The 26579-nt window shown below is 35.1% G+C and overlaps 1 protein-coding gene across 1 annotated transcript; it reads left to right on the top strand.

The window, feature by feature from the left end:
• Positions 1-817: 817 nt before the first annotated feature.
• Positions 818-26443, top strand: LOC141440710 (uncharacterized). The gene is made up of 2 exons (XM_074105254.1): positions 818-1054; positions 22481-26443. Exons 1-2 carry the CDS (start codon positions 1009-1011, stop codon positions 23194-23196), a joined length of 762 nt encoding a protein of 253 aa, XP_073961355.1. The 5' UTR covers positions 818-1008; the 3' UTR covers positions 23197-26443.
• Positions 26444-26579: the final 136 nt, after the last annotated feature.

Raw genomic sequence — 26579 nt, 5'->3', positions numbered from 1 at the left:
ATGTCCGGGCGCCGGTGTGTGTGTGATACTCCACGACAAGTCGCCGCCGCCGGTCAGGGAATGCGACCGGCTCGCCTCTAGTGAAGGGGTGTATCGATAGATTTTATTTTCGGTTTTTTCTGTTGAGAGTTTCTTATAGGCCAGTTGGTGCTAGTATCGTGAGTTCGTTTGACATTTGTGTCACGTTTGGTATTAGTTTATAACTAAATAAGCCCATCTCAAGCAAAACAATAAAGTCACACGGATCTCACCACACTGACGCCATCTAAAAATATTTCACCTGTAAGAAAACTCTTATCACGAAATGCTAAAAAATAAATAATGCAGAACCTTAAACTTACATCAAACAGTCCATTGCTGAATGATCGAGTGTAAATTTTATTTCTTGATATGTGTCGCACAAGCGTAGCAGTCCTGCGCGTGTAGCAGAGTATCAAAATAACTTGTTGTTGTTGACGTCTACAAAATAAATCTCGGGTCAATAAATATTTTAAAGAAACATAACAATGATATTACATTACCAAAAAAAAACATTAGGCCATACATATCAGTTGCTAATCACTAAGCCGCCTTTCACCCCGGAATACCCAACAGCGATAGCTAAAACGCTCTACCATCCAAGCTTCTAAGCCGATAACAAACAAACCACTCAGTTTAAACCACATCTTAGGTACCAATAAGCAAAACTTACGATAAAATTCCAATCATATCAAGTGGGGCGCATCTCTAACGAGGGAGACCAGGCTGGCGCCGCGCTTTTTACCCCGGCGAGGCGCGGGCCAACTTATATTATAACACACTCGTCGACAGTCGAACGCAGTGCGTCGATACAAACGCACGTACATCACTCGTCGTAACAATTGAAACACGCGCGTTCGAGAAAAAAAAACGAAATGACATTTCAGTGTTCCGTTTTTATTTTTTAAATAAAGTGTCTTAACGTGCCAAGTTGCCTTTAAAGTGCCGACGGAGTTCAGTTCTGATTTTGGATTTGAAGGAGTTTCAGAGATGTCAGCTTTTACCGCTACAGGAGCGACACAGGGTGAAGTCAAAGGTTTGTATTTTCGATTTTTTTTATTAAGTTCATTTTCTTTTTTATAAAAGAAAAATTCGCGTGAAAAAAAATGTATCAAAAAATAAAACAAAAGAAACAGTTTGAAACTTTTACGTTAATTTTTAAACCTGGAAACTCGTTTATTAAAAAAATATATATATACTAAACTATTCGCACTTTTACTATCTAGCAATAAAGTTCACCTTATTGCAGAATTTTCCTCCCAGCTTTTTGTCGTACACTTCTTGTTTTACAATTATAACTAGCATATAAATAATTGCTTTTTTAATTATTATTCATGGTTAGTAATAATAACTGTACCTAGACGTAGTTTCTTCTTCTTTTAATGAACTCTCTTTGTTTATTCCTATCTTCTTTTAATATCCAGGTTTCAATATATTCATAATAGTTTTTTTTAGTATTTGTTTCACAATTTTAGTAATTTCTTCGGTAATCAGATTTTATATACGTCACCATGACGTTCTCGTACAGCTGGTAACTACAAAACAAAACAAAACTGACTTCCTGCACTGAAAAAAAATAACTCACTCACTCATAAAGTCCTAGAATGATTTGCTATCGCTAAGAATAACATCCGTCCTTCGCGCACTGCACGCTTTGAATTGCAACTTTTCAATATTCAATAATTGCCTGCTTACTAAAATAAGTTACGTTGTTATTATAACATAATTTACGCGATGGTAACATACAATGTAATAATGTCGCCACAGCAGAAATACCTGACAATCGAAGAAATAATATTAAGTAATACTCTATACTCTAGCTCTACTAGACTGTCTCTACGTCTTAGCGTCATAAAAGCAGCAGAGTCATTATTACAGATAAGAAGGTTCTAGCTCTACATAAATTATACAGAAAACTTACAGCATATTAACTGAAGAGACACAAACATAGAAAATAATAACTGTAACTTTTTACCCTGTTACTCCGCTACCACACATGCAAGACAGCTGCGTCTGTTCGACACGTATTTTCCTACATGGACAGATAGAGTGTAGTTCATTAATAGGAATATACCTTTAAATCATAGAGATGCACTAAATAGATAATTACCCAGTTTTTTATTCTACAAAGGGAGCGAAACCGCGGTATAAATCTAGTTACCAGTACAAAATTACAGTAGAATACATTTAATTAATTCCTCACATAGGTACTTAAAAGCACATTAGAATCGCAATTAAGTTCCGTGGTGGAGTTTTCAGTCGTCATTGTTGAGTTTATATGTACGTACAGTCGAGGGCATAAATATCTATACAGTTATAGCATCAAATATATGTAGATAACGACCTTACGGTTAGTGGTATAAATAAAGGTGTATATATATTTTTGACGTCTTGGGAATGTATATATTTTTATGCCCTTGACTGTACTTAAGTTATAAAACTTGTCATAGGTTTATGAACTGACGTTTTACTGCTACGGAAGCGGAAGTTATGCGTGCGCATTGTTCAGAATTATTTTTCAAAACTGTATGTATAACTTAGTAGAAACTACGGCCCAAGCCCTCCCATTATGAGGAAGGCCTGTGCCCAGCAGTGGTCCATATATAGACTAGGATGATGATGAGTAGGTAAGCTACATACACAATTGCTAGGCAAAATAATTATAAAATAAGTTATTGGTAAAAACTTCATTTTTAATTTAAAAAAAATTGCTGACTGTACTTTTTCTCATTTTACTTGCATTGTCACCCAAACTACATTTGCATACCAAATTTCAAGTCGATGCCATTAACCGATGAAGTCGAGTTCCGTCCTGCGAAGACGATCCTGGCCGGACTACAAGGATGTCACCACCAGATTATTGTATTGTCACTGTCACGCAATTTACATAGTACCTATGCCAAATTTCAAGTCAATCCGACTATTGGAAGTAGGTCGAATTTAACTTGCAAGATTTGATTAGACAGACACAACGGGACAGGTGAAACTAAATAAAAGCTTGTAAAAAAACATTAAAGTAACACAAATAAATAAAATGTACACGTAATAACACTGAGGTCTTGTTTTAAATGGAATTGAAAACATGAGAAAATTTAATTGAAAAATCTTAACTACATATAAGTATTTGTACATTATGAATCATCCTGTTGAAATGTAAAATCCGAAATTCACCCGATAACAACTATGCTATGCTATATTATAAATATGGACTTGCACTTTGGACTTATAAGTACAGTAACCAGCATTAATATCTGACACAATAAGCGTGCATAAATATCTGATACGACTTTATTTCTAGGGCCGGAAGGACGTGTCAGATATTTTTGCACGCTCCGCTGTGGCAGATATTAATGCTGATGACTGTACATAAGCACTGCGATTCACTTTTGACGTTAGTTTCTGCTGTAATTATGTTGTTAGCACTGTTTTACGATATCAACTCATTATCTCGCCGAATAAACGGTTCGGTGCAAAAACAGTGCATAAGTACTCAGGTGCTTATACCTAATTATGATTATTCGTAATTACTCATATAAAACGATTTTATCGCTGGGGAATGCTAACAATGTTCTTAAAATTTCATTGAAAATAAATCCTAAACTTACCTAATATCAAATGCAATAAGACTGATTAAAACAATTCCAACTTTAACTGAGCTAACTAATTTTACACCACGTTTAAAACTTCGCCTAAATATAAAAGTCGAAAAGTATAAAGTATAGCAAAAGTAGTCGGCTACACGTATTATCTCAACAGACCACGTAATATCGTACACTATTTATGTCTAGTTAATACTTTTTTTTAAAGCGCGTACTGGTGTCACTAAACTGATATCGATATGCGTACAGCACTATGCATCTGTCAATTCAGAAACTCAATATCTGCGTGTTGAAATGAGGGCTATCGTTTTTTGTCTTTCTAGATGGCGACACTGTTGCGTGAGGTTTTTAAGTGTGGCTTTCAGAGTCTGTTATTACGGGCGTTAAAACAAAGTTTAGATTAAAATCATATTTAATACACCTTAAAACCGTCCCATAAAAATATCCAGCAACCACAGTGATGCTTAGTCCCGTTTTCTTCGGAAAAAAAGGGAGGACAAAAGTTTTCGAAAGACAAAACTGTCTCAAAACACAGACATTCATTGCCCCGTAACGCATAATTGCCCTAATTAATTTCAGGTAATGCAAAATATTCACAAAATTATTCTAATTATAAATGAACCCGCGTACCTCACCCAAAAACTATGAGATTTGACATTTCGGAGACCTCACGCTACACTAGCGCCTCTAGCGGCGAATTCATACGCGATAGCCCTCATTGTGTGAGAATATTAACAAAAAAAAAACTGTCAGTTGACCTCATTCATGCTGGCCAGCTAGAAAAAAGGATACCCTTACAAAAATATTGAAAATGTAGAGTCTTCTAAACTTCAATCCACGAGTGCGCATAAAGCGATCATTACTGTCGCGACTTCTTTTATAGATACTTATGCGCGTTCATCTAATCTAATTTATTAAATGCAATCGTCCCTTTAAAACACACAAAGAACAATTAATATCCATAACTCCAACAGTTTCTTTAAAGAAATCCATCAATATTAATATATTAGTACTATCACACGGAAAAACAAAGGGTTTGGCAAAAAAAGGGTCACGACTCAAAGGGTGCGTTGCACATGTTCGCCTGTGAACCCCATGGCAAGCAAGTGCGAAGCAGCGGTTCCCAAACATGGGGCAGCTTCCGAATATGACTAAAAAGTTATCATTTACCAATAAGATCGCTGGAATCGCTGGATAGTGGGTAAAGTTCTGAAAATTGGTAATTTAACATCGATCATTAGGTACAATAACAAATTAATGTAGTGAACGTTATTAAAGTGAAGTTATATAAAATTTTTGTTATAATTGATTATACTTGTATCTCATGAAACGTACCCGATCATTAGCAGTACTTGCGCTACAGTATTCTGGCGTGGAGATTAAGACAGCTGCGCTATATGGTTTCGTGGATATCCATTGGGTGTTGGTTGTTACTTATTACAATCATACCGCACTCCTAGATCAAGGGTGTACGAGTATCAACTGAAATATCCCATTTTAATTTAGACTTCATTCAGTTTCTGGTAACTCAAAGGAGCAAGTGGGTCTCCTGATAGTAAGAGATCACCACCGCTCATAAACATCTGCAACACCAGGGGTATTGCAGATGCGTTGCTAACCTCAAGTGCCAGTAATTTCGCCGGCTGCCTTACTCTCCACGCCGAAACACAACAGTGCAAGCACTGCTGCTTCACGGTAGGGTTAGCGAGCAAGATGGTGGTAGCCATCTGGGCGGACCTTGCACAAGGTCCTACCACCTGCTAAATGTCGGATTATTTTGAGTTGATATACTCATATTTTAGAAATGCGTACCACTCGCTCGTTGTCCATAGGTTCTACGAGTATGTTATAAAAAGTAGGTACCTACATACATATCAGATGTGAGACCGAGATTTTTATTATTTTTGTCACTATGGATAAGTACCGAATAACGAATAACGAACGAATAACGTCCAAAGTCCGAAATGGTCCAAAGTAAATCTCCTTGTCGTTCTTTTCTTATTGCGCCACACTTTGGGAACTCCTGGCAGCATTACAACGCGTATTTGTCCTCCGTTTAAACCAATTTAAACCTTATGTAAACGTTTTCAAGGATATGGCTAACGAGTTAACTGCCCATATGTTCGAACAAGTGCATAGAACTACCAATTGGATCTATCTTCCGTTTAAGCGAATAGAAACCCAATTTTGTAGCTAGTAAGGAACAGGTGTTTGTACTTGTAAATGTTTGTTTGTTCATATGTTGCTGGGGTCACATGTGATTTTGAAACCGTTCTTTTTACTTTTTTTTTCTGGATTTGAAAGGACTAAAGAAACGGCTTGTTCAGAGTTTGTTTTAATGTTTAGTCGAAGAATAAAATATCGTGGCGTATTATAATAGGTACCTATGCTATCTACATAAGGTAGGTAAGTACTTACATGAAATTTTTCCTATTCACGTACACGAATTGCACTAGCGATTACTTTATCTTAATTTCATTATAATAATATTATCAATAAAGAACCGGTGATTCAGTTCATTTTGTAAATTTAATTAATAAGTTCCAAATAAATATTTATACTTTCAACCAAGGTTCAAAAAAATAGTCCAAAAAAAACTTCAGTAAAAAGTATTCAGTTGTTTGCCTCAAGGATTCGGAAGAACCACATTCGCCCATAAAGAATACATGCCTCGAAGAAAAAAAAACATTTATCCCCGGCCGAATAAGCCCGTTCCAAATTTAAAACAGAAAACAAAAGAACAATTTAAAAAAGCAATATCGCAACGCCAGTGTCGCCACATGTCAATTGACGTCGGGCCCTGTTGGGGGCCAGATGTCCCGTCCGTGGGCCCAGATGTGGCCAGATGTGGCCCGGCGCAGCGTAATGACGACAATAAACGCTCGGACTGTGTCAAATGTTTGACATCTGTATCTGACTACTGGGTACTGTGTATCTAAAGGGTGGTTTAATTTTATTTTGGTATTATTGGACTCGACGTAAAGATAGATCGTACGGAATTGAAATATCACTTATGACATCTTTGCGATATAGTATTGAAGTGTCAGAAATTATGTCAGTGAGAATTTTAATGTTGCAATATCTCAGATGGTAACTCCGTCTGCAAAAAAAATGTTTATCGCTATCACTCGGGAACTAATTTTCTGGGCTAAAACTATGTCCTTTTCAGGGTCTCAATCAAACTTCATATCCATTTAAATAAGTTTAAGCGGTTTAGACGTAAAAAGGCGAACAGGTAGGCGGACAGACAGACTTAGTAGGTACTTTCACATTTATATATATAGTTTGGATACCTAGTTAGTTAGTTTGGATTAGTTTTTTGAAGTTTAGATTGAAAATGTTCACGGAATTTACATACATAATATTCATTATATCAAAGATTCCTATAAAAATTCAAGCAGTTTAATGCAAGGATAGGATTAGGAGTAGGTAGATATTACTTTTTATTTTTACGTAATGTGTTTTGTATGACATCAAAATTATTCCAGTCACGTAATGCACTGTCATTACCGTCGAGTGAATATTCGGTACACACCTACTAAAACTGAGCTCAATCGTATAATATATATCTAGATAGAGATAAAAACGATTCAGATAAGAACAGGACATATGAATAAAAAAAATCGATAAAGTAAAATTATCGTCCAAGATTTGTATTATGCATGGTTCCGTGGGCGAACCTAAAAGGGGGGGCTACTACGAAATTCGAAATTGAAACTTCGTATCTTGCCGTCCCGCTGACGGCAATATTATTTAATACGAGAGTGAGGGGGACGGTACGTTTCGAATTTCGGTGCGATCGCATTCACCATCTCTTTCTGCCTCTATCATTTAACGTGTGACCAAAAGAAGTACGATTGTGATTCCGAGTGTGTTAATAAGCCCTTCAACTTGCTTTTGTCGAGTTTAGAACTGTAGAGTTCAGGAATATAGAGTGTGAGACTTTAGAGTTCGAAACTTACGAAGTGAGATTGGAGAACTTGGAAAATATAAAGTCACAGCAAATTCGCATACGTACTTACTCACTGAAAGGAAAAGGTGGATAATAAAAAAACAATACAATACAACAACTTGGCCCTGGTGCATAGGAACTCTTCAGTATGATTATGAAATAAAATATTTCCTTAAAAAAATACAACAACTTCTATATTGAACACCAACACATAGTAGCAGTAGGTACAAAAAACACAGGTATATAGAGATTTTCCAAGGTAAACAATAGTACTAAATTTTTAAGTTTTTAAGCGACCTCTAAACACAATAACAATAATATGTTGAATCAGGTGTTACTTTGCGAAGGTCCATAATGTCCATGTTCATCGTCAGAGCGAACAAACGATCATCATAATAAGGTAATGTTGCTCTGATGATGAACTCTGGATGAGTTCGAAACACGCCAGCGTAGTGTGCTGGTGGTGATAGTTGGGTTTCTGTTGGTGTGCTTTTACAGAATGATGGCGGAGGAGCTTCGTGAACATTAGTTACATAGATGTAGTTATCGTAAGGTTGCTGATGAGCAAATTGTTTATAGACTACCTACCACATATCTGTGCTACCTACAATGATGCTTACATAGGTTTTTGTCTTCATTCAGATAATAGTGTACAGTCACCGGCATTAATATCTGCCACAGCGGAGTGTGCAAAAATATCTGACACGTCCTTCCGGCCCTAGTAATAGAGTCGTATCAGATATTTATGCACGCTTGTTGTGTCAGATATTGGTGCTGGTGACTGTACCTGCCTACATACCCCTAAAATTTTAAAATATAAGTACATACTTTCGTGACGTGGTCGCAGATTGATTATTACAAAACAGTCGTTAAGGAGAAAAATTCGTCAACTTAGTAATTAATCATTACTTTTTATCATTATTATGTATTATTATTTCATCGCAATTCTGTGATCAATCTTTAGCTGTTAGCACTCTTGACGGCGACATTCTGATTCAAAACTTTATATAATTACGCAAGGTTGTAATTTCTTTATGAATATTTCCTAATTTTTATTATCTAAGCGCAATGAACTAGTTTATTTATTGCTATTATATCGTGTATTATTATTGTAATAATAAAGAATTATTATTTTTCATCATTATCATAAGTTAATATCGGGCTATTGTTTTTTAGTTGCTTAGTTTAATTACACGTTCAATTAAAATAAAGAAAATAATATTGTTTAGTTTGAAGAAGTGCTATTTTTATAGCTAGAAAGTTACTACTTACTTATTATTAGTGTACACTATCAGGATGATTAACAAAACAATCGATATTTTTTTATTGCCTGTAGATTATCTTAAAACTATAAAGAAGGGGTTTCCACTGTGCTGTGATTCATTGACTTGCATTAGGTAGGTATCAAAAATTATAGGACTATAGTTTTTTGTACAGTTGCCATCTGATATTTCGGATCAGCCAAGGTGATCAAAAATATCGGAGTATGAACTCTAATGCCTTGAGAATAGAGTGCATGCTCCGATATTTTTGACTACCTTGGCATCTTCGAAATATCTGACGGCAACTGTACGTTGCTGAAAAAATAAATTTCGACATTAGTCGTTAAACCAGGTTCAAGCTGGTCAGTTCTTTACTTTGACACTAGTAAACTAAGTTCAACACTAAATTGAGATTTAATTTGTACCAAGATTAAATTATCTTTGCAAGAAATATACCAATAACTACTTCACCTAAAAAGTATAACAACTTACTCAATATTATAGAAGATTACCTAAAGAAGTTAAATAAAAATAACAACAGTGACTACATACTTATTATTACTTAGTTTATGCCATCGAATTGTTTCAGTGTATCATAACCAGGTGTTTTATTGCAATAAAGTCCGTTGATAATATACTTACGAACTTATCTCTAACCTCTACGTAAAGAGTTTTGTACAACTCATGGCATTATTTGCAAAAAAATCTATCCCTGAATACATAAACTACGTACTTTACATGACAAGATAACAATCTGGCATAAAATTTACGTAACTATGCTGTCACCATTAGAAAAAAAAAATTACGATCGATTTACGATTCATAATTTCGAAAGTGGTGAATCGTGCTGAATTCAAAATACTAGTGGAGAAGAAGAAAACTGTAGCGCTGCTTAATTAATTACATGTTAAAACATTATTTAAGCTTAACTTTTGTAGCAATAGATACACAGATTTTTATCACTATTGAATTGTAAAGTGACGTCTATTTCGATTTTATTTTTTTAATAATGTATCCGCAGCTTTGCTTTGTCTAACAAAATCATCAACGAAGATAGAGTTAGAACGGAGTTCAAAATTTGAATTTGCTTCAAATGGTAGAGGAAAATAGCTGTTCGATAAAACTTTGAAATGCGGTTGTTTTGAATGTCCACATGTCCCGATTGTGTTTGCTGAAAGTCCTATTAGAAGTAAAAGATAAAGTTCAATATCATGATTGCATAAGTATTAAAAACCTAACCTTAATTATTAAATCATGCTTAGATGTTGAGCGGAGATCAGGATTTTGTTTATACCGATTGTGGGATTCCCAATGTCGTAATGCCAAAGGCGTTGACGCGATGGTGACAAAAAATGTGGCCAACGTTGTTCGCTAAAGTTTACGAATGTTAAAATATGCAAAAAAATACAATTAATAATTTGCTTTGTTAGGAAATTTGCAAAATATTTTGAGGTTTGCGAGTAAGCTCTGCTGCTTGAATTTCTACAATTCATATGTTTTAAGTTTTTTTTTTTTATATTTAAATCTTACCTAGGAATACAAATGACCTGTAAGCGTAACTGTCAATGCCAATATTGCTTACGCATTCATAATTGCACAGTGTGTATAGTTTAGGAAATAAATATTGATACTTTGCATTAATAACGGTTTTTTGCACTGGCATGTTTACCGAATGCAGTAAAATGCAGACCCTTATCTGAGCAACCTGTTGCAAACAAACGGATCGCATCCGGCGCACGTGTTACCCCACACGTGACTGTTTCAAAATATTTCCAGTCGTAAAAACAGCGAACCAACAAAACGGAACTAATACCGGTGAAATATCAAACACAGCGACGCGACACTTATCGCACTTAAAATGCTTAATTAATTTGCAATGTTATGGCCGCGGAAGTGATCATGACGTCAATTTTAGACTTAAATTTGTAAGTAAATCTATCAAATTTAAATGTTGTCATGTCTATTTTAAAAATGTTTATATAAATCCTTAATATTCATTTGAAGCGTGGGAATAATTATGTAGGAGTTTTTTCCGCATCCATAATAAGGGACGAAAGGAAGCCTAAAATTTCTTGGCAGAGACAAAGGGAGGAAGCGATCGGGTGGCCCGACGCAAAAACAAAAGATTGTCCATCCGTTTGAAAAAGTTATAGACAAAAACTTATGCAGAAGACTTAAAAGCAGCGCTCAGCGTGCACTGATAGGTATATAGATCCCGTTATCAAGCGGGCAGTTTGGTGGCTACCTAACATTATTGATACGCAATGTTAATAAAAAAACTTTTTTAGATTGAGTTTTCAGATAAATTTTGGCGTTCCCATGCCTATAGCTACAACGCCTGGACTTGGATAGTTTGTATTGCGCATCACTAAATGTTAGGTAGCCACCAAACTGTCCGCTTAATAACAGGGTATGCTGATAGGATAGGTGGCAACAGAAAGTAAAGAATTGTGTATGTAGCTTCTTATTAATATTGTGTCTATATTTTTAACGCTTCATTGTTAAGAAAATTTCATATGGAATTGGTGTCCTTCTTATTTACAATTTATTTAGGCGTCATAAAACGAATTTTTTTTATGGATGTCGTGTAGGAATACTCAGTTCAAAAATTACTCTGTTACTCCAGGAAACAATTTTTTTCACTACCTAGTTTTAACACTGCCAAAAATTTTGTTTGGTGTTTTCATATCGATGAAATAATTGAAATTCTTAAAATATGATCTTTACGGTATAATAATTGCAAGCTAATTCTACTCGACAATTTAATTGAAACGCAGTTTCTAACTGACTGTTCTATCCTAGGTATATAATTAAAATGTCAACCGCAAAAGGTCAGGTTCATGCAACGAGCGAGTCAACAAGTGTAACGAAACGTCACATGTCATGTCATATTCTGCATGCAGCGATCCGAAGTGAATGAACGACATGGCCTTGTAAGGTCGTCGGATCGCATTGAAACGGTCACATCCTTAAGCATATTAGTTAGTAATCAGGACTGATTGTTTAAAAATTATTAAAATTATCTATAGTCACTAAGTATAGTATAGAGTCCTGTCTTGATTTCACTCATTCATCTCATCATAAATCTGTACTTTAAGTACTTTTACCCGACTCCGTAGGTACGTCATTGAAACACGTATTCTTGTAATTTGTCTAATTTTACTTAAATAGCTTAGCTACCATGCGTTTAATCATATGTAATATTTCTCATGAATATGCAAGCAAACAAGCAAAATTTACTATACTTTGGTTGGGATCATAGAGCCGCATTATTTCTGGCTATACCTACTTATAAAGCCGATTTTTTTTTTCAGTTTTCCTCAAATCTGTTACACGAGTTTTCAGAAGTCTTACAATTATTCAGGCATTTTATTATCTAAAGAACTTATTAAATATCAACAAGGAGTTATAGATTGAATGTAATATCAAAGCAACACAATACGTTAAATAGTGACAGCATTTCTAATACATATTTGTTTTGGCTTTATCAGGCTTTATTAAAAAATAATTGCGCAAATAATGTAGAATTCTATAATATCGTAATAAATAAGTAATGCTCTACTACGTTAGCGGCTTCGCTAGTATAGGTAGTGCCACGAGATTAAATGATTACACACACAGGTTAGTGAAGAACTGATTGCATAAGAGGAATAAATGAAATGAATGAGTAAATGTCAAAATCCCGCTGTCATTACATGACATGTTCTTGTGTGCGTGACCTGAACTATGGTGGCACTACTTATACTCGTACATGCTTCAAAGAAAAAATACTTGTTAATAATAAAATATGTAACAAAAATTATAAAATGCGTAAAAATATATCAGCCACAATCAATACATGAAGATTTAATGGTTAAAGTAATTTATTACTAACGCTTAATAATATTTTCATTTTCAAATACCACATTTAATAAACAAATAAAGAAATGTTACGAGAAAGTCATTATGAGAAATCGGAGAAGTATCTTAATAAAGAATTCTCGTGTTTATGTTTATGTTTAATGTTTATGATTGGCGACCGCGTGTCGCATTCCGTTCGAAGCATTTGCATAAGTTTACCGGCTGGATTTAGATAAAATATCTTGAATATGAGCATTAAATTACTGTCTAAATTAAACGGCGCTTGGCGCTAACCTGTTTTGGTTTTTATTTCGCTCTTAGTAACACATCCTTAACAGAGAAATCAAATTTGGTGCGCTGTTTTTGAATTACTTATAAAATATGGTTACAAATTCAACATTTTTTAAGTTATTTTAACTAAAAAATATTATTATTAGATCCTTAAAAGAGATATTTGTAATTTTGTTTTTTTTAATAGAACAAATATTTGCGTAGAACTCAAATAATGGTCGAGGGCCATGTACTTTTTTTTCAAAACTACACCTAACTACGTGCTACGTGATACATTTATTAAAAAGTAGCAAATTTAGCAATCCGCATAATAGCAATCGGACGATTACATGATACCAGATGGAAGCATCAGGATCTGCCATGTGGCTGCGAGTGCGAAATTAACATTTTATTGTGATTTATATTATCGACATGACGACGCCTGCCGGCGCGAGGTCACATCGCGCAGTGCTGTTTTGGCGCCAAACGCCATATTGACATATTGATTTTCCTAACATCTCAAATGCACAGATTATGCTCCTTGTTGCTAATTAGGCGATTAATTTTCCCAACTGTTCATTTTAATTCGATTGTATCTTAATTTATGACGAATTTTAATATTTTTATGTCGTCTTGGAATCTTAATACCGACAATCAAGTAATAAATAAATAATAGATACATCCTTGATATTATGTTGCAGTATTGTGTGAAGAACTCTCCTTCGCAAATGGCAGTAGGTTAATTTTTTTCTTAGATTTTGTTCAAAACAAGTTGCAGATTTTAACGTCAGTTTTTGGAAATCATCTTAAAGATGCTATTACCATACATATGTTTGCCCCCAGTTGCATAAACAGGTATAGTCAGCTTTAAAATGCACCTTGAAGAAAGAGGCAAGATGCAATTTCCTCGTGCACTGCGGTACATAGTAGAAACAAAATCTATTTTAGAGCCCATCGACTATAAAAATAATGTACCTAATATTCAAACCCTGTTATAAAATATCTCAGTTTGATAACACATCTTAAAAAGCGCCGTTATATTTTGTTACTTCATTACTTACTGAACCATTTTTAATACATATAGGTATATACTTCCTTATACCCATACTTCCGACGCAATAGATTGTAAAATACACAAGAAAATACATCAATCAAGAACATACGACACTTTGGACACGATAAATACATAAAATTACATATTCAATCTAGTTTCGCAAATTTATGTGGCCAACTGTACCGCATCTAGCATAACATTAGGCGAAAAAACCTAGGTTTTATTCATATCCTAGGCATTGGACATTCGAAACAAATGACTTCTGACAAAATGTCAACCGAGCGCAATTTTTCTCTTTCAGCCAGGTGGTTCTATCCATTAAACATAGCGCAGATCAATGCAAAAGCGTCACACAAAAACTCATTTTGAATTTGAAAGCGTTTTCAAAATAAAAACCGTCTGACAAAGACATACTTAATTTACCTACATCCTAGACAGTTTGGTAATAAGCACAGATGATCACCATTATTTAATAAAAAAACCTGTTTACTTTTTAATTCGGTAGGTATGGCCATTTTTAACCAAAAAATATTATATAAAAGGTGTTAATTAAATAACTGAAAACTAAAAAGTAGTTTGCTCAGAATTAAGTGTAGAATCGATTACATTATGTTTTAAATCCACGTTGTTTCGGTGTTTTTAAATCCCTTTTTTACTGTCCCCAGTCTAAAAGTTAAAAATGTATACGTCGATTAAGGGGCTGTTTCACCATCCTTTGATTAATGTTAACTGACGGTTAAATGTGATGCCGTCTCCGTCTATTCGAACAAAACAAATAGAGACGGCATCACATTTAACCGACAGTTAACACTAATCAATGGATGGTGAAACAGCCCCTAATTGTTACAAACTACACTATTAGCGAGGTTACATGCTAGTTAGATAATTGATTCTTGCCGTTTTGATGTCAGTTTGACTTTTTTTTTAAACGGCGAAGCGGAACTGAGATATATATAAATTATGAGTGTAAATTTGGAAATTAAATAGAATTACTAACTTAGCCAAACACACGAATGTTTTTTTTAAATAATGAGGTTATTTGGAAATAAATGCAATCAACCAATTTAGAAAAAAAATTGGGGTGTCCAAGGTATTCAGTTATTTAATTAACCTTCTACCTATATAATAATCGTATTTACCGCGCTGCAATGTTAAAACGTGCACTTTTAACAACATAAGTTAGTATAATGTAAACCAACCAGCTATAAAATATAAATTCCACCCGTAGTCTCACTTTTGAATTTTGAAACTCAATTCGATCGTTTCGGATTTAAAAGAGTTTTTTTTACAGAAAATAGCACAGATGCTTTTAGGACTGGTTTCACTGGCAGTTTTAAAATTGTTTGGGTTTTTCCGCGACTTTATTACTGGCAATGGAATGTGATTCTGTGACACGGAACTGTACATAACACCAACGTCCAACACGCGACTTATAAATTCTAAATGAAAACAATTCGATATTTGAAAATCCCTGTTGAAAAGATAATGGGTTTTTAAATCTCGAATGTCCACAGATTCATTAAAATAAAATAACGTCTGGGTAACACTGGGTTATACATGGATAAAGATATGGGTCAGACAGACAACTTATTATATAAAGTATGTTTTGTTAAACAGCTTCTTTAAACCGGCACGTGGCACCCAGGTGGTATAAGCAGACTTATTGAGTCTATGGAAGAACAATGCTTTATTTTGTCTTCAGAAGACAATCTGTTTCAATGATTGAACAGTTGGCAACAATGACCCTTTTAACGCGGGTAAACATGCGGGCATATGTTAAATTTATTTTATCTTTGTATTGTCAAGTTTTAAATCTGTTTGTACGATTTAACAAGTTCTTTAGGCGATGTTTTTAACCCCCGACGTTAAAAGAGGGGTGTTATAAGTTTCATGAATTAATATCATACAATAATGTTTTTTTAATGTAATTACAGAAATATCGATAAGCAACGAGTAATTCTTACTTTTTACAAGATTCAATTTAATTTGCAGTGTTTGTTGTTGCTATGTTAGTTAAGGTCAAATATTGCAAGTTAAATTTGACCCAGTTGCAGTTGTCGGATTTAGTTAAAATTTTGTTTATGTGACACATGGAAGAATGACAATACAGGTCCAGGGAGCAATATAGCTTGTGTTGATGTTTTTTTAACAAAAACTTAAGTACTTAATTGAACTTATCAGTTTCAACTTTATTCACTCCATTTGTCGCAAACTTCCTTACGGTTGACATTATACCAACATAACCAACTTAACAAAAATAAAATCGTTATAAAGCCCGTGCAGATGGCTAGTCGATCGATCGCACGAATTTTCCGAGAAATGCAATCCGGTGTGAATATGTAATCGACAGTGGCGCCGCGCGCGGCGGCACGTTTGAAAAAACACTCGAAGTTGGAATAAAGTTGAATTTCGAATTATTTTAATGTACTAGACGTTGTTTTCCACAAACGTGAGTAAAATTAAAATTTGAATTAAAAGCTGGATGGAACGTATTATTTGTACGTACGTATTTAAATTTTGCAGTCGTATTTCTTGAAGTTTAATAAGAAAGGATTTTTCGAAATTATTACGAGATAGGAAGTCAGTCTTTTTAAAATTTTCCACAAGCCTCGGCCTTAAGCTAAATTGTAATATAATGACATAAGGTTCACTGCACATCAAAAAGAAAATATATAGAGATATTAAATAATAATTATGTAATAATAAACACACAAGACACCCTTCTCACTAATGTATGAAAATAAACAGTTTATTTCCAAAAGGATGGCGAACATTGTGTCAAGTCCTTATGAGAAACAAAAGCAACGTTCACAAAGTCTCTTCTTACATAAATATTCGCCGACTCCGAGGCGCCTCTGTTCCTGCGTTCTAAATCCAAAAGAGTCTAAGCGCTTGCTCTGAACGGATTAAGTTGCCAGGAATTGATTACATCTTTATGCCATATTATGTAACTACTGCGCAAAATAAAGAAAAATCTACTCTCAAATAGACATAGCGTGGTCTGATTTCGAACTCGATTTTAATCGATATTTATTGTGTGAATTTGTATAAGGTATCCTTTTAACGGGAAGTTTTCGGCCAAGTCATGTCATGACGAGTTAAAAATGCCGCAAAAGATAATTGATATGTGTTCGCCAAAGATTTGCCAAAATACACGTGCTTCAGCTGTAGAAAAATCGTTGTGATAATTAATAAGACCAAAACATTAGCAAGTTTATTATAAACAATGTACATAAGAATATTATTATTATCAAGTTAAAATAAAAATACAATAGAAACAAAATTAACGAAGGTAAAACCGCGTCGAAACGCTTCTGTCATAATTTCGTATGAAAAGATTTGAATTAAGAAGGAAATTGTTATAAATTTATCCCATTCCCGTTTCCTCTGTCACTGAGTACTAACGTCGTTTGATTACTAAAATCTGATGTATGTATGAATATAATGTACGACTTCTCGTATTAGCGAGCCGGTAATGTTCGGTGAAAGTCGTCGCATCACGACTTCTCATACATTAGAGATGAGCGACCGTGCGAACCACGACATTGCCTTTTATGCCTTTTTACAGCGCTGACCGCTCATCAGTTTCTCATTTCGAGCATTTCGGCAATCGCTGGCAACACATTTTGTTCGATTTCGTCACAAACATCGGATCTTGTAATAGGGATCCTGATAGAAGGCTAGGTATGTGGTAAAAAGTGACAAAAGCGTCGAAGAGTTGATGTTCGATTGTAGAGTATATAAGAAAATTTTACAGATGTACGTAAATATATACAGTCCGTCCTTTTATCAATGTAGCTGGCAGTAATGCGACTTATATTTTGCGTTTTTACATAGCCAATATTCTCTCAATAACCAACGAACTGATGCTCCTTTTGCTTGCACGCTTACGAGGGACGAATCAAAATTAAAAAAACCAAACCTGTTCTTGTTTCCCGAATCTCACCGCAGGGCTTAATAATGTATAAAAAAAAACAAGAAAATACATTATTATTTCAAAAAGCCGCATTTGAAAAAGGAACTTTCCTTAGGCGTCGGCGTTCTGTGAAATTTGGCGCCATGATTCGTATCTTAACGTTTTATCTGACATCGGGATCCGGTCTCGTGTGCCAGGGACAAATTTTTTGTCTCTGTCCAACTAGTCTTGTGCGAAAAGGATAGTTTCTGTATGTCCGACGGTACGTTCTATGGAGTGTTAAAAAACATATCGTATTGTGCAAGGAATACAGAACTTTACGAAGGTGTTAAGCTTTTTTTCTAAGTATATGTTGTGGTTGCGGGCCCTTTGAGCCTCCTCTTTGTTTTAACATGTCCCTGTGAAACGCCGTAATGAGCTGTTAAAAATCAAGGGTCTGAAAATACTGCTTTTTCATTAAGAGCTATAAATTTTAGGTGTCGATGGTCTAATTAGAAACTTGCAGTAGGTATTCCTCGAAGAGAAGTTTAAAAAAAAGTATGGACAACACAGATATTTAGGAGCTGTTTCAAGGTATATTACCTACATAATATAAAATGCATAGCGCAAATTGAAGAAAAATAGTTGAGGTGAAAAATTATTTATGATTCGTTTCCTTTAAATTTCAATTGTGTTTCATAAACTAACATAGCCTAACAGTGTTCTATGTTTGATAAGAAATTTTCAATAATTCTAAAATCACAGGTATTTGTATTAGAATGACTATTAAAATTAGGAATACTTATCTAATAAGTTTATGAATTAAAAAGGAAAACTTTAAGACGTTTTTGAAAAAATAAACCACTATTCGATTAAAGTATTTTACGTATGATAAATCCTCCTGCGATCCCTGGTTTGTTACTCCCATGATATATCTTACACCATAAGTCGTTTATCACCGGCAAGCCGTCTGTTTTTTTTTTAATTTTTCGTTTTGTATGGGGACCGACTCTACATGACTCTACCCAAAAGGAAAGGCATGTAAAAAGCTGGGACCCAGAAACTCTAGCATACTATATCTACAGCAGATACATCTATGATCTTTGTAAACATAATGCGCCATCCCTGAAGTTTTTTTTTTATTGTTTTGTTTTCCAAAAGCCGTACCTAGTTACCATATTTTTTGTGCGCTTCACACTAATTAACCGATTATTTTTAATTGCTACGTAAACATAATGGTGTGCAATATTTTTGTACTGCTTAAAGATTTTGCTCTCTAAATAAAACCATAAAAGTAACTGGCCGTTATTAAAATCTCTATCAAGCAAAGGCGTTTACTCACAAAAAAAAACACCTGTAGTGTGAGAAGCGCGCCCCGTGAATGCTCGCATCTTATCTACCTACTTGTTCCTGCATTATTTTACAGCCAAGTAAGTGCCATGGGAATCTTAATGCGAAGGTTTAAAGTTGGTATTTGCATTGCTTTAAGTTTACTAGCTATCAATGTTGCATTAAGTGGGAACGCCTCCGTGGCGCCACGGCCGCTCGATTACGACTTACGAGCCATAAACTAATTCCGGTAGCTAAACCATTATGGACACGCGATTATCTATGATTATGAATGGCATTAGACTTTGAATTTCGAATTCTAAAATACTGGCTGGATGAAGGCCGTGTTGCAAGTGCGTTTTATGAAAAAAATCTAAAACTAGAGTCTAGTCTCAAAAACGTCCAGAGGGTGGTCTATCAGTTTAAAAATTAAATTGTTTGCATGTACAATCACATATTTTTTTACATTAATTTTGAAAAAGACATACCAAACGACTCACATTACGGCAGTTAGGTTCTATTGACAACAAATGCTGATTAATTAACAGTTACATTTTGTACATGAAACCAGGCCGACCATCAAAACTTATCTTAAACGCTTTGTTGAGTCGTGATATCGGATTAAATTAATTAACAGCCGATTTAACCTTTTTATGTCTGTATTAGAGAATTAATGTCGCCATCACGACTTCCGCTCTAAAAACTCCGTTTATTTCTTAATAAATTGATTTTAGATCTCATTTAGTTGCTATTTCCGTTCGGTTTTGTGGCTTAATTTCTATTCCTTATCATTATCAGTTACAGTTAAGGTCTTTAAGATAAAGTGAGATGTCAACTGTCATTATGGGTTTAATGATTACTGATCGTCATGCGATCGAATGAACTTCCTACTCTTTTAAAATGACAATGCATTACTGGCCGCTCTTTATTCATAAAAAATAATTGTCTATGATAGAAAAGCGGCCAGACTCATTTAGAAAAAAAAAACAAATTCGAATGTTTACATTACACTAAATACTAATGCATATTAATTCTATGAGTACGAGAGAAATCCACTTGAATACGAGTAAAATGGAATGCGGATCATTATTCGAGAAAAATAAAAGCATTAATAATAATCAGAAACGTCGACCATATGGCCGCAAACCTGTTCTGTTCATCTGGGTGCTAGCATGTTGTTTAATTCGACTTCTTGTGAACTTTGTCTCTTACGTGGTGACAAGTTGACAACACATGCTAGCCCATTTTTGTAACGAGTCGACTGCCAGACCATTTTTCTTCAACTTCCTTTCAGAACAAGAAGGCTTGGACCGAAGTTACCACGCGGGCGCAGTGCAAATTATTAACTTCACGCATACCATTGAATTGCTTCGCAGATTTGTGCAGGTTTTCTTGCAATGTTTTCCATCACGATCCTCTGCTTGAGAGACCATAGGTCTGCTGACCAGTCAACTTGACCAATCTTTTTAAACAAAGATCACACAAGTATTCAGTTAATTCTCACAATTAAAAAAAAAACATTGTATACTCATTATCATATTAGATAAGGACACAGCATAGTTTGTATCACTTAAGTTTAACTGACGTCATGGCTAAAGCATTGGCGCCGGCGCCTGCGTGGCCACAACTTTTTGCTGACCATAAATTCCGTTTACAAAACATTGCAAAATAATTAAAATTAATATCTAATTTAAATGCAAAAGGACACCAGTGGCACTATGACTCGACCTTGGTCCCATTTTGTAAAAAAAAGTCGTTCACTTTGTGGCAGACGCGAGCCGAGATGTCAAATGGGTTTAAAAATCGAACTTACCTAACTGCACAAAGTTCAGAAGGTACTTACTTTCAAAATTAACTGGCCAGAGTAAAATAATTCTCAAAGAGGCGATGAATTTTCTCATTTCAATTAACTTGGATTTTCTGCAAAAATGCCTTTTTCTTCTGTTGCTTCATCTCTTATTGCCTGTATTTTACTGTGCAGTTCTATGAATATTTCATCTATTGGGTGACCAAGTTCAAAAAACACCCCAAGAGTTTCACTAGAAATTTTCATTCATTTGTTTGACGCGTTATATGTACTTTGAATAGCCCATGGTTGAAATCATCTGGGCCGATATACGTTCCACTACAGGGCAAAAGCTTCCTTTCAGAATGAAAAGGTTTTTATGCCGGTATAGTTTTGGGGAAAGGGAGATGAAAAATATAAAATTACCGCCTTTGATTATAGACTTTTTTTGTCTCTTTTTCAAAGTCTACTTACCTATGCGAAGCCGCGGCGGGTCGCTACTTAATAATATCGTACATTTCCCGGCCTCATATCTGGCCTCATTAGTAAGCCAGTCATGCCCCGCGCATGTCGACTAGCGCTGCGTACGCGCAGCTTCCGTTGTTAGCGAGATCCTTTAGGATAAATCCTTTGTTTAGTATTTCCATCTATCCATGGCAAACATGGTACTCTTTTTTACATGTACATTGATTATGCTTCTCCTATTTTCTGGTTTCATCATTCGAACAAGTTAATATTTATTCATTTATTTATTCTGCGATAGTGTAAGTCCGTTTGCAAACTTTAACATTTGCGTTACGTTTGTGATTGGTTACATAAATGAGCCAATCACAAGCAAGACTGTAACGTCAAATGGATCTCTGGATACTAACGCCATCTATCGATATTTCGCCTGTCAAAAACTCCTCATTCAACTTAAAGCCTCACTAATAGGTAGTTCAAATACAAGGACTAGTCTTCATTTTATGTATGTATGTACACTCTTTATTGGACATAAAAATAAAATAAAAATAAATAAAAGTACACAGAAAGGAGAGAAAGGCGAGCTTATCCTTAAAAAATGATCTCTTCCAGCTAACCTAGTTAAGAAAAGACAATTTTATCATCCAAGTACAAAGACAGTTTAAAGAACATCATCCCATAAGACCCTCTTAACAGCTTCTAACTCTTGCTACGATGATACTGCATATCATTAGTATATGCATCATATCATATCTTGAACTGACGAGTCTCCTTATCACTTCTCTACCATTTGACAAGTCAACAAGATACTGCAATTTTTTAACAAATGATGTAATAAACACACTTTACATAACATAAAATTATAAGTAAACTCCATTTCAATGGAATTTGAAAATCTCATAAATCATCATTACCTAAATACGAGTACCTATATACCCGAATGGTCAAAACGCACAAATTTCCACCTAAAGCATTCTGTTTCAAGTAGATGATGGTTGTCTCGTTTGTTTCAGATCGCATCGAACGAGATGCCGGATTCGTGTCAGGCGGAGACGACGACGACTCATGTTCCGGCCCCGCTCACTCTGACGACTCAGGAGTCAGACTGGTTGAGTCGGACCGACTCAAGAGAGACCGCACCCCACCGCGCCTCCCACCACCTAAGAAGAGACGGTTAGCCTCAACCGATGATCTCACCAGCCCAGAAGAAACCACCAGCCCTTTCCGGCCCTGGTCATTCACAGAAGAACCGCAAAGAGAACCCTTATCCTTAGTCAAAAAAAGCGAAACGAGCTTACTAAGGCAAAGAAGGAGGCCACTCGAACCACCGCCACCTTTACCACCCCCAAATAAAGAAGAACCACGACCTGGCCCACCAAGAGTGCCCCCTCATCCTGGAGTGGTCGAACCATTCCCTGAAAAAACTAAACCACGTGAACAAAGGAACTATAAAAACATGACAAGAGAACGAAGAATCGAAGCTAACGCTAGAGAAAGAACAAGGGTTCACACGATAAGTGCTGCCTTCGACACGTTAAGAAAATCAGTGCCTGCGTACAGCCATAACCAGAAATTGTCAAAACTGTCGGTTCTCCGAATAGCATGTGCATACATTGCTGCACTTTCAACAGCAATTGACCCAGAAGCGGATCTCTCAGAAGCAGTGGAAGCCGTCACGCAAACGATACACACGGAAGGCAAACTAAGAAAAAAGAAAGACGATCCATAGAGTTTTCAAGACTACAAATAATGCCGTCCCTATGCCAGTTCTCAATTTTAACTCTGGTAGTACAAAAATGACAATAAAGTATGGGATAGTGAATAAAGTATTTATTGGAGACTAGAGGATATTAACGTGCTTTTTACCACATTTTAAAATGTAGTGACTATTAAGCAATTTTAATTGATCCAATGTTCCGATTCTTAAATTGCTGAGAAGCCGCTACAACTGTCTGAAAAATCAGTGAAAGCAATGGTTATCTTTATGAATCTCGTCTTGGTCGGAATTTATTGTTGACTTGTTTTTCTTCCTGATTCCGGGTTTGGTTCCTATGTTCACAGTGAGATTGGCCACCTTATAAGTTGTTGCATCTCACGAAGGCGCTAAACCTTTGACTGTAGGAAGTGTATCTAACCACACTGATACATGTTCAGCACAAAAGGGTATTTAACACCATTACTCCAAGACGAAACTAAGAAAAACATTTAATTACATTGATATAAATAAATAGACAAAGTTGGCAAATGAGCCACGTCACATTTCACTATTGCCATACTTAAATATGAAGGAATCGCCTTTTATCGGCTCATAGATGGTGTCAAATTTCTTATCAAAGGCGCGCACTTTTTTACCCCGGGCCACAGTGCACAAACCGTGCGGGCCATAAAAAAAAAAAGGCGCGCACTCGTGAATTGCAACAAACTATAACGCCAAATATTAAGAATGGCATTACCGTGCCTAAAGGAGTTGCCAATTGGTGTTAGACTGAAATGGTGATAGTTCCAATATGTCAATGTCCATTCCTGAGTCCAGTATTAAGATAAAATTGACAATCTACCTTAATAAAAATGTATTTGGGCTTTAAATATAATTTATTACAATCGAGTCAGTAATTTTAAGGCGATACTGTATATTTTTTAGTGTAAGTTTTGTAATATAGTGGAGTATAGTGTAGTAGGTACATGGAGCCAGTTGTTAATTATAAATTTATTGGAATGTTTTGCAATTGAGATTTAGAAAAATGTTGACTAAATTGAAGTGAAGTTGACCATTTGAACATACGTCGCATTTCGCCTCTTATTAAATAAGTCACACAAGAGTGTCAAAATGATTTACGCCATCAAATTTGCAATTTCCACTCAAGAATATTTCTTGATTAATACAATTTTTTTGTCACATCCAAAGCTCGGCTCAAGACAGTTAATCGGTTAATCGTTAATTAAAGACATATTTAAAAATTGTTAATGGGCTCATTAAGTTCCTTTAACATTCCCTAATTGTTAACTAAGTACGATTTGGCAATAAGACACCACAGATCGCACCACATCGCGAAAACAATTTTCTGATCTGACAACTACGTGCGGCCTGTTATCATTTGAATTTTATGTTTAAATAATTGATTGCTATTACCAACTTTACTCAAATTAACGCAACAATAATGACTATGTTAAATCTTCCAAGATGCAACGCCTTAACTTTGACAAAACCAACTGTTTTAGTAATAGATTAACCGATTAACAAACGGTTAACGGCGCCCAACTTTGGAGACATAGATTTTTTGCAATTAACTATCAAGAAAATATTGTTTCTGCGATAAGTATGCCAGAATGATTTTAAAACTTTGGTCTAACGTAACAAATTTGAACTAGATTGCCTTGAACATATATTGTGATATAAATAATGTAAATAGATAGGGTAGAAAAATATTTAACGCCTCAGTCCGATGTAGAAAGATGACGTTCGATCAAACTGAAAGAAAAAGACTATTGGACATTAAAACTATAAATATAATGCAGCTAATTAAAAAAAAATCTGTACCTACATAATTAATTAAAGTATCGTTAAGTGGGTTACATTTCAGCACTAGCTAGAGGGTAAGTATATCGAACCAGAAAGAACTATTTTGTTTTAATACAGCTTGGTCAAGTAATAGACCCAACAAACAAACTATGTCTAAGTTCAACAAAGATTGATTCAGGTGTTACTTTACTGAGAGAGAAAGCAAGGTTTAAATAAAAGAAAGTAATTTCAATAAAAAATAGTATTGATAAAGTTACCCTCCAGGGTTAACGTTACCCAACTTTACAATAAATAATTCCTAAAATAACGAAACTAACTGCTATCAACCACCGGTCCTTTTATCGTTATTAAGAAGCCCATGAATGGTAGCAACCATTCTTGTGTCTCATTGGATCACATTTTGATTATACGTATCTAACAGCCAAACGGAAAGCTGCTTTGTATTCAAACCCGTCTGGTCTGTTCCAATGAGGGTGTCTTGACATGCGAAATGTCCGTAGATGGCGTAAGTTCGTGGGGTCCGTTTGACGTTACTGGTCGTGCTTGCGATTGGCGCATTTAGTTATTTACCCAATCACAATCGTGCCGAAAATGTCAAAGTTGTCAAACGATCACGATAGTAGCGCCACCTAGCCTAGTAACAGAAACCCTTATTCTTTGCCGTCATTTAAGTAGCCTTGTTTTGGCAGAATTGTCCAAACGGACAGAAGCCATTTATTAAAAAAAAAGTAGCCTTGTTAAACTTTTTCTAACATTGATCGAACGTCCAAGGAGGATCACATTTGTATAATTTTAGCGTATCATGTATGACAAAGCGTATCGTAAAATACGAAAAAGCGGATGGTAGTTTGGACACCAAAAGATACGCGATCACCCAGCACGTCTTATCTAGGCTGACATGTTGCTGTCGATGATTCCCAGCGTATCTCAGAAACTTAATTATTTTGATTATTTTTAGATTTCCATTCCATCAATTTTTAATTGCTTGTCTACTCTTATTTCCGATATCCTACCAATCGCTTTAAGATTAACTAGTAGAGATCCATTCTAGGGATAAATTCGCCTTTGTACATCTTTTTTTCTTATCTGTTAATCTCATTTGTTTTATGTTAGTACAATAAAGAGTTCTGAGAATGGTGCTGAAAATGGAAAAATATTGGAGTTCGTAGTTAACTACTTTTCTTAAAGAGCCCAGTTAAATTAAATGTCAAAGTGAGTGTCTATATTTAAGATACCTACAAGTACTCGACCCGATACGCGTCATACGCTAAAATTATACGAATGTGAACCCACTCCGACATACTTATTTCTCTGAAATACAATGTATTTCAAAAGACCCAAGTGCATTTTTGGATATAAATAAATAAGATTCGCTTAAAAATGGGATACCTCAAGCTGTATTTTAAACAATAAAACGTTATAAAACAAAGAATAAATGATGGGAAATACGTGGTTATTTTTTGTTTTATTTTTAAGGTCCTTTGCCAATTTACAATACAAAAGGTACTGTAATTTGGCTATAATTATTAAAATAGTAGTTTTTTTTAACTTACTTTATTAATAACGTGCTTTGTCATCCAAACCACATCCAA

This window comes from Choristoneura fumiferana, chromosome 23, assembly GCF_025370935.1.
Source record: "Choristoneura fumiferana chromosome 23, NRCan_CFum_1, whole genome shotgun sequence".
In the NCBI taxonomy this organism is placed as follows: Eukaryota; Metazoa; Arthropoda; class Insecta; order Lepidoptera; family Tortricidae; genus Choristoneura; species Choristoneura fumiferana.
Note: the sequence above shows the minus strand (reverse complement) of the source record. Positions and strands in the feature narration are given on the sequence as shown.

What these genes read in the sequence shown, in the direction of transcription:
- LOC141440710 (XM_074105254.1), top strand. Translation starts at nt 1,009, where the DNA reads ATGTCAGCTTTTACCGCTACAGGAGCGACACAGGGTGAAGTCAAAG. An exon ending in GACACAGGGTGAAGTCAAAG is followed by an intron (nt 1,055 to 22,480) that starts GTTTGTATTTTC and finishes CGTTTGTTTCAG; the next exon opens with ATCGCATCGAACGAGATGCC.